The sequence below is a fragment of the Mastomys coucha genome, unplaced genomic scaffold (assembly GCF_008632895.1).
Source record: "Mastomys coucha isolate ucsf_1 unplaced genomic scaffold, UCSF_Mcou_1 pScaffold13, whole genome shotgun sequence".
Classification (NCBI taxonomy): domain Eukaryota; kingdom Metazoa; phylum Chordata; class Mammalia; order Rodentia; family Muridae; genus Mastomys; species Mastomys coucha.
In genome coordinates, this window is record NW_022196895.1 from 46,130,973 (window position 1) to 46,143,413 (window position 12,441).

Consider the following 12,441-nt stretch of genomic DNA (forward strand, 5'->3'; position numbering starts at 1 on the left):
CACACCATCATAGAGTTGGACATATGTGCTTTGTGAGGTCCTCACCACACACCATCATAGAGTTGGACATATGTGCTTTGTGAGGTCCTCACCACACACTGTCATAGAGTATGATGTATGAGCTTTGTGAGCTCCTCACCACACACTGTCATAGAGTTGGACTATGTGCTTTGTGAGCTCCTCACCACACCCCGTCAGTTTGTCCTCTGCTAACATTTTCGTGGTTAGAAATAGGAATCTTTGAGAGAGAAGCTTTGGAGTACTTTTAAGTTAATGCTGACTTTTGGTTGAAACAGATTCCACATGTACCTTTTAAATTTCATTTCTCACTAATGACAGGTCTTTCTGCTTCACTCCAGAGAATCGGAACAGCAATTTATCTAGTTTAACCGGAAAGGTCTTGGAACCAAATTCTTGCCGAGTTATAGGAACAGCTATTTGTGTGCGAGAGAACAGTGGGGTTGTAGCCTTTAGTTTTTTTTCCTGGACAGAAGCCATGCGCTCTTGATAACATAAGAGTTTATAAACTAACATCTTGTATCCTAGAGCCTGGGCCTAATGAATGGCTGTCAAGCCAATAAGCCCATATGTTGACTTAAGTAACGTTGAGGGAGACTTAGTGATGCTGCAGAAAAGCACTAAAGGGACGCCCAACATTGTCTCGTTACCAGCAGTGTAAAGAACAACTTTATTGCCACAGCCAAGCAGCTGATAGCTTTCTGTTGTTCCTCTGTACTTTGAGGAGCAGGCTTGAGTACTCCAACAGTGACATTATCCTTTTGTTTATGGAGATTCTGTAAACACTTGTCTTCAGTAGCAACTTTCAATAACAACTGTACATGAAGTAAAAGAAAACTTAGGTTCCTTAGAAAACCTTGATGTTTTAGCAGGCATACGAGCACGGTCCCATGTGGCTCCATAGTCTCAGTCTCAGGGCTTCTTCTCATGCATTGTTTGGTCCTCTAGGAACTGGTAAGTTGGCAGAGTTCTGCTTCAGTATTAATGCCTTCCTGCGGCTGCCAGCAGTTTCATGCAGTAGGGATATCATTTGTTTTGTTCTGCAGATTTCTTCTGTGCTAAAGGCCTGAGTGTAAGTTCTGACATCCTCAGGGGCAATCTCTCTGAATTTTTTTTCTTTTTTTAATTTAAACAAGAGTCTTAGTCTGTAGCCCAGGCTGCCCTGTTAGAACCTGTGATCCTCCTGTCTCGGCCCTCAAAGTGGCGGCATTACACACATGTGCCACCAAGCCCAGCTCATTTAGCACCTTAACTCTGTCCTTGTTCCCACTTAACACACACCCTGGCTTCCTCTGAAAACTTACTGCACTTAAGACCTTTGCTTTCTGTTCAGTTCTCTCAAATGCTTATGGTGGAGCCAGGGTACTGGGATGGGTATTAAGGATTGAACCGAGGGTGTTGCCCAGTTAGCTAACCACTGTGTACCCCAAGCCGTAGAGTTCAGAAGATTATTTGAAAATTAACATGCACAGACAGGCTGGGGATGTAGCTTAGTGACAGAGCACTCATTTGTTGTTCTCCAAGTCCTGGGTTCAATCCCCAGCACCGTGAGGGAAGGCAGGCAGACAAAAGAGCATGGACACCCACAGTCTTGGACCACGACACCGTATGCTGTGCTGAAGGGTTTAATTTTCATGCAGTCCTAGCATGAACAGAACTTGTGCAGTTTCTGTGAACTTAAAGAGCTGAGAAATAACGCCTAAGTGTAATGCATTCTTTCCATTTTAGATGACTCTCAAATGCTTTCTCTCCTCAGAGTGTTTGCTCCTTCCCCAGTAATTACAGGGTATAGAAGACTCCTACCTGACTCTCTCCTTCCCACTGTATTTTAAGAAACATTTTAAGCAAATATTTCAGAACCCTATGCTCATGTGCCTACAAAAAAAGCAATTTACTAAAGTGTATTTTGTTTTTTCATTAATTGTGCCTGTGCTTTTCACTGTATTTAATTTTTTTTAAAGAAAAATTGCTGGGAAGGTATTTTCCCCTCCTTTCAAGTATGAAGGGAAGTAGTCAAGGGAGATTAGTTAAAATCAAAGTTGCTACCTTAACTTTTAGAAACTTATTGTCTATATTGTAATTCCTTTTCTCTTTTGAGACAGTGTCTTGTTATAGCACAGTATGTATAGACGTGTGCCATCTTAGTCCAGGCTGGCCTTGAACTTGCAGTTCTCTTGCCTTGAACTTGCAGTTTTCTTCCTTTGGCCTTTCAGGCACTAGGATTACAAACCTTGACCTCCAGTATTATTTTTATGTGAGAATCATATGAGGTCATTGGAGTGGTATGAAATATAGGATTCGGACTGAGAGCTTCTTTAATGGCAGACGTAAAAGACTACTTAGATATTTACTTCATCTTATGTATATTTCTGACTTGGATCCAGAATTAGGACCTTTCAAACACCATCCTCTTTTCCTAGTCAGTTGTAGTCTATATTAATGAAACAACTTTGCTCTAATGAGGCTATCACAGCACACCTCCTACTATGTACAACAATGGACCTCTTACTCTGGCTCCCTCAGAATACACTTGGGCACGGGAAAAGAAAGTGCTCCTAACCATGGAGCCCCCTCTCTAGCTCCTTTAATTACTGTGCTTTTTCTTGTCTCTTTTCCCTTCTTTAAAGGCCATCAATTGAGTCTGTATCCAGGCTTAACAATTGTATTAATTCGGAAACTCTCATGTCTGTTACTTTATCATTTACACCATGGACCTTTTGCTTCATCTGGCTTCCTGTTTTTTGTTTGCTTGCTTGTTTGCTTTTCATTTCAAAGTGTGTTTCCTTAAAGTGACTTGTATTTCACAATGGAACATAAACCTCGAGAGTGAGCTGTTTCTACCCTGCTGCACTTCCCCTCAGGTCCAAGAGACTGGAGAAACTGTCATTTCAAACGCCTATGTGGATCTTGTGCCTGCATCTGGAGCTTCAGCTCAGACACCTTCCGAGGTAGGCTGCTAGGCTGGCCCAGTGACTTCTGTGTGAAGCATAGTTAACGTCACTTCAGGATGGTTCAGGCTACTTCTTTTTGCTTTGAAAAAGCTCTTGAAGAAATGACATTAATTTAAAACTTACTGGAATGAAAAATATTTTCACAACTTAGAGTTTTTAAAATCTTTTCAGAATAGTGGGATACCTTAAAGAGGAAATAGTTGCCTGCTTCAACAAGAGTGAATCACTCAGTTTTAATGAGAAATATTTAAAATATTTATTGGAGAAAAAAAGGTGAAAAGTTAAATAACTTATACTTTTTTCTTGAGGTTTGTGTGCAGATATGAAGATAACAGCATGTCTCATTTATTAAAATATTTATATTTTAGGAAGGTTAAAGCTTTTGATAAAAATATTTGTATTCTATATCCAAAATATTAACTTAATAATGTTAAGACTTTCATTCACACTCATGATCTTTTTTTCATAAACCACGTTATTTCATAACTAACAAGAAATTAACATCTTATAAGGATAATCTAAGACCAAAGTCTATGAAGTCTTTCAGCCACAAAAAATTAAAGGCTTCTTGGAATTTACTTGTGTTCTATAAACAAAGAATGAAGACCATAACTTGATTACTTGTTCAGTGTTTCTGAAAAATGAATTAGACGTAGGTACACAGTTTACTTAAATTTTTAAAAATTCATCAGTTTGTGCTAGTGGTTGAGTGCACTCTTGTGAATAGGCACTCATGTAGATATGTCTTCCTCGGTTGCTCCTCCCACTTATCTTTTAGACAAGGTCCATCACTGAACCTGGGGCTTACCACTTCAGCTAGACTGGCTTCCCAGAGAGCCATTGGTCAGCTTGCTGTGCTGGGAAGGCAGCCTGACTCCCAAGGCTGGGTCATGTCATGTATCACCACACCGGCTTTTAACACAGTGTTTGGGATTCAAATCAGGACCTTATGTTTACACAAGAGGGAGGCCCTTTCCTCCTGCACCAAAGTATTGTTTTAAAATTATGGTAAACAATAATATTTTCTGGTAGAGTAAACCACTTCTGGGCAGTATTATAAGAGGAAAGTGTGAAGCAAGCCTGTGTGAACAGAACGGTATTTATGAGCAGGTTAAAAATCACTTTTAGTGCATGTATCTGTAATAAGTTCTTTGTCAAGTTTTCAAATAAAGTTTCCTCTCTCTGTCAGGGTGGAGAGCTCCAGAGTGCTCTTGTGTTTGGGGAAATCGGCCACCGCCTCAAGAATGTTGGGCATGAGGTGGTAAAGAAAGTGAATGCTGTGTTTGAATGGCATATCACAAAAGGTGGGACTGTTGCAGCGAAGTGGAGTAAGTGATCTTCATGACTTTATATTATTCTAAGGTGACTTTTAATGGAGATAAAGTATGTTTTGTATCCAATAATAGTCCCTTTGAAAGCAGGTGAATCTGACCTACATAGGTTTTTGTTGTTGTTATTGTTGTTGTTTTCCATAGGTCTTGGGATATTAAAGGCATGCATCTTTTTCTTAAATTACATACATCATTTGTCAGTTTCACACACACACACACACACACACACACAGAGTGCATTCTCATTACTCATTTCCACCCCAGCCTGTTAACCTCTCCTCCCTCCTGCCTACACACCATGTAGATAATATGCAGACATAGGTTCCTTAGTGAAAATGCATATATTTGGATTTTTATTTGATAGTTATTGAGAGAGTGCGTTTAGGGCTGAAGATGTACTACATGGTAGTGTTGGTGTAATTGTTTGATTATTTTATTGCATTTTTATAGCTTTACCCTCATTCCATCTTAATCCTTCCCAGGTCCCCAATACTAAGTTGGAGAGAAAGAAGGTTAGAGGGGAAAGGGGGTATAGACCTCTATAGGCTACTTCCTGCTGATTAGGTTCATCGGGTTCCTTGGGGCAAGTGCAGTCTACATTGTCAGAATACCCAGCAAACCAGCAATCTGTCAGTAGCAAACACAACAGCAATGGGGGGCAGTGTAAGGGGAGCAGCCACTGCCATAGGCCCTCCCGGGCCTCTCCCATTTATCCCCTCTCGAGACCCCCGAGAGCTGGCAAAAATCACACAGCCCTAGAACATGAGACAATTGTAGTTAACAGCTGTGAACAAACCAAAGCAGCCCATATCCCACACCTGGGATCTAAACAGAAACATGTTCATGTAACAGGGCTTTAAAAGAAACCAAAGCTCTCACTACATGCTAGAGCACTTTATGGCAGTAGAGGCCTTGGCTTTGATCTGTATCACTGGAGGAAACATGGTATCTACATGGGTGCCTTGAAAAGTCATCCAGGGTTACTATCCATTACAGCTAAACAATCGCCACACAGAGTTAGTCAACACTTATGCCTGTCTAAATCATTTAGAACTTTTGGAAACAATTTTCTAGTTCTTCTTCTTTAAACCATATTTAAGTTTGTTTTAATATAACATTTGCTGTTTCTTTTAGGCACCATATGTTAATTATATAAAACATGGTTTGTATTAGTGTAGAGAGGAAAGCAACAATGTATCTGTTAAAAAATAACCACAGGGAATCTGCTGGTTTTTTTCCTTGTGGGAAACATTTGTACTTGCAACACGTTAGCTGAGAAAGGAGAAGGAAGGCTGGATTGTGAGATGTAAGCATTTCCCAGATCCCAGCGAGCCTCATGATTTCTGAGCTAGCGCAGAGGTTAACAGAGAACATAGCATGGCTTTTTTTTTTCCCCTTCTATATCTCTCTGAAGGAAATCAACTTTCCTCTTGAGGAGAAAGTACATTAGCAGTTGAGTTATAGAGCACAGGCTTATAGAAGGTAGTGCTGAAAGGGAGGAGTGCGTGCTCCAGGAATGGCAAAGGGCTAAGAGTATGTCATGAAGCTGGTGTTATAAACTGCAGGGGTTCATGTTGAGGACAAGCAGTTGATCAATGCAAGCAGGCGCTTCCCACAGTGTGATAGAAATGGTTAATAAATAACCAACTAAGACTTTATCTTGAAGACAGTGTGCTTACATTTGAAAGTTACCTGTTGTTTACACAAAATAGTTATCTCCATTATATTTTGGAATCTCGTTAATTGCTGCCTGTCATCAGTTCTTTGTCCTAACTCAGCAAAGCAAGGGGTGAGAGTGCTCTGAACCCCCTGGGTCACAAGCGGCCCATCTTTTGCCTGTGCTCGGATTGGCTTTATCTGTCAGCTTCATTTGACTCTCAGCTGTGAAATCGTTTTTCAGTTCTGGTTCTTGTTTTCACTCTAGTCTCTATGTCACTGAGCTAAGTCACAGTATTTGGCTGCAATGAAAGCTCTTTGGGCCTATGGTGTGGTAGAAGGTGTCCCTTTTGGCAGCCCTGTGTTGCACTCTGGTATTTATTGATATAGAATAGATATTTAAAGACTACCTTAGGGGATATCTTGCCTCTACTTTTAACCCCCACAAGCAGTTTTTATGATGTCTTTGCCAAATGCTGGAGTACCAAGTATTACGTGATTTATATTGTTGTAAGTAGCCAGCCATGCTCATGTCATGTACACCTGACCCAGGCTAAGTGTGGTGTCACTGCCCTGAGCACATTCCAGCTTAAGATCCCAGGCCATACCTGCCTTTTCCTTTCTCTCCCTGACAGTACCACAGCTCTGGGTAGAGTATGTGTGTACTGGGGGGATCTTTTAAATCAAATTAAATCTAGGCCTAGAGATAATGCTGATAATCAAATGAGGTCTTGATTATGGAGACAGAGAGTCATAGGTGTGCCTCAAGTCATAGGTTTGCCACTTCTGAGGCTAATCCCATATTGTCAGGTAGGAACAGGAGCCCTTCCTCCTGTCAGTGAAAGGGGAAATGCAAGCCTGTGGTCAGTACAACAAGTCAGAGGGAGGGCCTTGGCACTGTGTTTTTAGGAAGGGAGGCAATCTGCCTCATTTCTTTGTCTTCATACCTCGGGTGTATGTTTAGTAATAGCGATAGATATTCATAGGTGAGGCTTCGTTATGCTAGAGGCCGAGCCCACACCTGTCCTTTTTTCAACAGTGCCTGTTGTGCCATTTTACTCAGTAGACTGGAATTAATGCCTGGAACTAAATGTCTGGACACAAGCCATCATTCCCAAGGTCCTGTGCCATTGGTTATCTCACACTTTGAACAGAGGCCATCCTTGTTCCATTACTTTCCTAGGGATCTTTGACTGGGTTCAGAAGGCAGACATGGGTGAACGGTGGATAAAGACGTCTCTGAGTTCCCTTGTCTACCCTGATGCTCTTGCTGAGCTTTGGTCATTTCTGGCCACATGCCTCTTTTCCTCTGATGTGGGCTTAGCTCAGAGAAAGGTCTCACTGTGTCTGCTGGCAGTTAGTAGTTCTGTAGCCCACCTTCAGCATGCACAGGCCCAGGCCGTAAGGTCTAGAAGCCATAGAGAGTCATGGTGTAGAGGGATGGGATCATGTCCTTTAGAACAAAACAGACGCTTGCTTTCTATTCAGTAACTTGACTGTGGATGGTGCTCCGTCTTTTGTCTTAGTGGTGAAATGTACCTTTGAAACATTTTACTAGAAATGATATTTGTTTATTAATTTCTAAAATCATTCAAAAGTTGTCTAGTAAACTACTTGGATCCCATTCTGCTGTTTAGCTGTAATGTTTAGAGGAACTGAAAGATAGCTGAATAAGAGGCTTAGGGCTGGGATGAAGCTGTGCCTGAGGACTTGGGTTCTACTCCCAGCACTACACAGCAAAGAGAGGAAGAGTAGGAGGCTCAGGTAGCCTACAGAATTATTTATGGCTGAAAATTTGAGCAGTTACTCTGATCTAAAATTTGGAAGCAGAAACATCTAAAGGTAGCCTTAACTCAATACTAACAAAACTGACCCCGGCTTATGCGGTGTTACTGTCTGCATTTAGCTCATCTCATGTCAGTCAGAGTAGAGAAATAATACATTTGTTTACATGGTGTTGCACCACAGGGCTGTTTTCTCACTCAGGGTTACTAATGTCAGAATAGTTCTGAATTCCAAAAACATCCAGGCTGAAACTGATCAGAATTATGGACCTGCATGTGTGCATGTGTTGCACAGGCAGTGAGAGGCTTGGAAAAGATGAACTTATCTTCGGAGAACGGGAAGACCAGTTCATTTAGCAGGTAGATCAGTGTTTGTGTGTCCTGGCCCTGCCCCTGCAGGGTTGGAAGAAAGGAATACCTAAGTTAAGGTCATGATAATGAGGGAGAGGGAGAGAGGACTGATGTGAAACTATTGCTAAAATAGAACCAACCTCCTCGAGCTATTTATGTCTGGATATCAGAAGAGAAAGATGTCTGGGGTGAAACTCGGGTTTTGAACTTGTGTTCTTGGGTATGGCGACTCATCACTGAAACTGCAGAATGGTGAAGAATGGCGAAGAGGAAGATGTGTGCAGAGAGCAGATGAGCTGTGATGGCAGGGTTGTGGTCAGTTGAGGTTTGGGCTGGGCTGTGGGCTGTGTACCTAGAGCATGTGGCTAAGTGTGAGCTGCGAGCAGAGTGCTTGAATGGAGTGAAGCTTAGGTTGTGGAAGATTGTCGGCCATGTGTGTTCACATAGAATTTGGCTTACAAGCTTCAACTGTATAATTTTATTGTGATGCTGAACACATTAATACACATTGCTAAAGAATTTGTTTGTCGCTTGAGTATTTTATAGTTATGGAATCCATTCAAACTGTTGGAACTGTTTGGGAGGACTTATTGTATCCTAGGACATCATGTTGCCAGACAGAGTATGTTCTATATTCATTAGAATGATAGGTTTAAGCAAATGTTTTGAGCAGGCTGGTTTCTTTTCAATCTCATGCCTATAATTTTTTACATTATATGGACATGTGTAAAAATTTCACCCATATATCAAGATCATACAAATACTATGTTTTGTTTGAATACTCTTTATGAAGTAAATTAGTTGAGTTTTAATGATATACATTGTAATTAAGTGTCCAGAGCTAAGTACATTATCGGGACTGAATCCAGGCCTCTGTTGTGCACTGCATGACAGTGACGGGTCGAGGATGCTCTTTGAATATTAGTGTTCATACCCTCTGGGAACTTGTCACCATGGAAAAAAGGGTAGAGATTTTAGAAGTGGCACTCTTTGAAGATGAGAATTCGTCCTTCTTGAGAAAGCCATTCGACCATCAGAATCTACAAGCTCTGGTTTGGAATTCATCTTCTGAAGTCAAATCCGATTATCCTTTTAAGATTTTTCAGCCTAAACATAAATTGTTGTATCTTTTCAGGCAAGATCTTGTTTTATAGCCCAGGCTAGCCTCAAACTAGAAACTCTCTTGCCTTAGCATCACAAGTATTAGGAGTATAGGCATGTGCCAGCACCTCAGGCCTATACACAAAAATTAAATTATGACAGTTCCAGATTTTGGGTTGAGATTCAGAAGTGTCTCATGAATTTCAAGAAAACATCTTGACCTTGGAAAGAATCTGCTATCCAGTTGTCAGTCAGGGAATTCCCCAACACTGACAGCTGCAGCTGGCCAGTGCCCAGAGAGTAGCACCTTTCCAAAGGCCATCAGTCCTTTCTGTATACCATGTGTCCTAACATCATTTGCAAATTCTTTTAACAATAAATCCTGGCCTAGAGATAAAAAACTGCAAAGATTATAAAGAGAACAGTTATCTTTCATCTAGCACTTCAAATTGTTAAAATTTTATCTCAAAATTTTATCAATATGTATGTACTTAAGAAGTAACTTGGAGACTTGGTGTTGTAAGGGTGAAGGCTATTCTGTTATTCCAAGAACAAAGACATTCTCTAATAAGGAGTAGTTATCAATGCCAGGAAGTTAACATGGATGCAGTGTTATTATCTGCTCTAACACCTCATTAATGCTCCACCGTTTGTCCCAATAGTGTCTGTTAAAGCAAAGGAATAATAACAGTAATAGTAGCAACAGTAGAAATGGAGAGAAAGGGAGAAGTGCTCTGGGTCTGGCCTGGTCACACACTCACTCAGTGAAGTCTCTGGCTCTTGCAACCTTGATACATCTGTCTGTCTCACTTGTTACCTTGATGGATTGGAAATTTATTTTGAAGAATATTCATTAGTTTGTATTTATTTAGTATTATTTATGATTAGGTTTTTGAACTTTTGGCCAAAATAGTAGCAAAGTATTGTGCCCTTGAAGTATTCTTTTTTCCTTGTAAAAAACAAAACAGAATACAACAAGATACCTTATATTCAAGTGGGAGTAGGGCTCCCTCCTGTAATCCTGGCAGTTAGGAAGAAGAGGTAGCAGGATAGCCCTGGAGTTTAAGGACAGCCTAGGCTACCTGGTGAATCAGTTTTTCTTTTGTTGCTGTTGTTTGGTCCATAAAGCACCTTCCTTCTCATTCCTTTCACTCACTTAACAGCTACTACTATTTCTCCACAAAGAAGTATATGGTATTAGGGGCAGGATGGATTTGTGCCCACGCAGGCCTTGCCATCCTAGGCATAGGAGGCAAAAACAGGACAGGCCTTGCCATCCTAGGCATAGGAAGCAAAACCAGCACATTTTTCCTTCTGTAGCTCCGCTTGTGATTTGGCCTGGTCTCTTCCCTGTAGGGGCAGTAAATTAAAGCCAAACGATTTCTGAACTCTTTTAGAGACTTAGTGATCATAAATTTGAACTGTAATCACTCATAAACACAGTAAACTCTGCCCCTGACTGGAAGTGCACTTTCTCTGTTTCTGTAGTGAGATTACTTGTGACCTTGCAGATATCTGAGCATAGATGATTACAGGGGATAATTCTTCCACCAAACCCACTGTGGATTTGAACATTTTGCTCCTTTGCCCCAAATTTCTATATTCTTGTTAAGAACCATTTTGTTCTTGGATTAGAGTTAGCTATTAGCTTTTCAGTTACAAGTCTCCTGCCTGAGTGAGGGAAAGTGTGAAAAACCACAGGTTGCTGTTGACCAGGAGAGAGATCTACTCCTTTACTCCAGGATTAATGTGGGTGAAGTACAGTTTTATTACTGAGTGGAATTTTTATGTGCACACTCCCCCACTTCCCCCGACCCCCACCAAGTGGATCTTGGACAGAGTTGTGCAGAATTAAAATTACAGATGCTAAGTCTGTTGGCTGGCAGAAGTTTGCTTTCTTTTAACCTTTTCATACCCTCTTCTTTCTGTCCCCTCCCATTATCTTTCTGACTGTAGAGATAACTCATCCAGTCAAAGTGTATTTATTCATGGGAGTCCCTTTCAGATCAGGGCCTTCGTTCTTCCTGTCAGGCTCCTGCTGTCTCTGACACCTGGTCTAACAGTCACACTGGAAACTTAAGGAAACAGGTGGCAGCCTAAGCAGAAGGTCCTCCCTGCTCTCTGCCTCCTTGGTTTCGTTTTATTATTATTTTTTGTTGTTTTTGTTTTGTTTTGTTTTTGTGGCAAAATTCTCTTCTGTGGATCCCTAGGGTGATTCAGTCCCTTTTTCATCAGTTGCTAAGCAGAAGGGTAATGAAGGGCTCTGGTGGTCTTGTGGACCTTCACTTCCCTTATGAGGGGTGGGGATTCTTTGCATCCTCTAGGATGGTGGATCCAGCTGCACCAGCCCGCCACCCAGACAGCGAAAGCACACTCACTGACGCTCACAAAGCTCACACTGAACTGCTGACTGGCTTTAGCTCAGACATCCTACATGTAGGTTCAGCAAAGCTTTGTAGATGTTACACAGAAAGCAGTGGAGTTAAAACTGCTAAAAATTTCTGTTTTTCAGTACTAAGCTTGTTTCCGAGACAGTTAACCTTTCTATAAAAATGGTTAATGGAAGAAAAGCTTCTTCTTGCAGTAGGTGGTATTTAACACAGTGCCCACAAGAGGACACTACACTGAGAGTGAGCTACTCTGGAGCACTCAGTCTTAAAGGGACGACTTAGTCAAACTCCTCCCCTTGAGGCTCAGGGATCTGTGCAGAGGAGGAGGTGAAAATGGATGGCTCCCAGCATACATGTGACACTTATGAGAGCTCCAGACACAACAGGACTGACACACATGAACCCACAGAGACAGTGGCAGCACACACGAGGCCTGCACAGGCCACAACACTAAGGAGGGGAAGTGGACGCAACACCCACCCTTACCTTTTATTGTTTTATTTTATTTAGTTAGTTTTTGGAGATAGGGTCTTTCTACATATCCCTGGCTGTCCTGAAACTCATTATGTAGGCTGGCCTTGAACTCACAGAAATCCACCTGCCTTTGCCTAATGAGTGCTGGGATTAAAGGTGTGTGTGAACATGCGCAGCCCAAGAAGCTGTTTGCAGTTGCAATAGATTCCTTCTGAGGAAGTTTTTTCCAATAGACTGTGTACATTGGGTACATTGACAGGACTCCAGGGCAGGTCCTGTGCCCAGGAGTAGTTGGTCAGAACAAAATAAATTCTTTGCTGGTATGTATGAGTTCATGTGCTTTTTGATTTGCTTTGTCTTTTATTTGTATTTTTTTTTTTTTTTT

At 41.4% G+C, this 12,441-nt stretch overlaps 1 protein-coding gene across 1 annotated transcript in view; it reads left to right on the top strand.

Annotated features, from left to right (window-relative positions):
- The window catches only part of Hsd17b4 (hydroxysteroid 17-beta dehydrogenase 4), a 72,780-nt gene that overhangs the window by 51,643 nt on the left and 8,696 nt on the right, over window positions 1–12,441 (top strand). Inside the window, exons 21-22 of the mRNA XM_031365665.1 lie at window positions 2,880–2,966; window positions 4,159–4,297. Coding sequence (XP_031221525.1) covers window positions 2,880–2,966; window positions 4,159–4,297 — 226 coding nt within the window. The remainder of the gene's footprint in view (window positions 1–2,879; window positions 2,967–4,158; window positions 4,298–12,441) is intronic.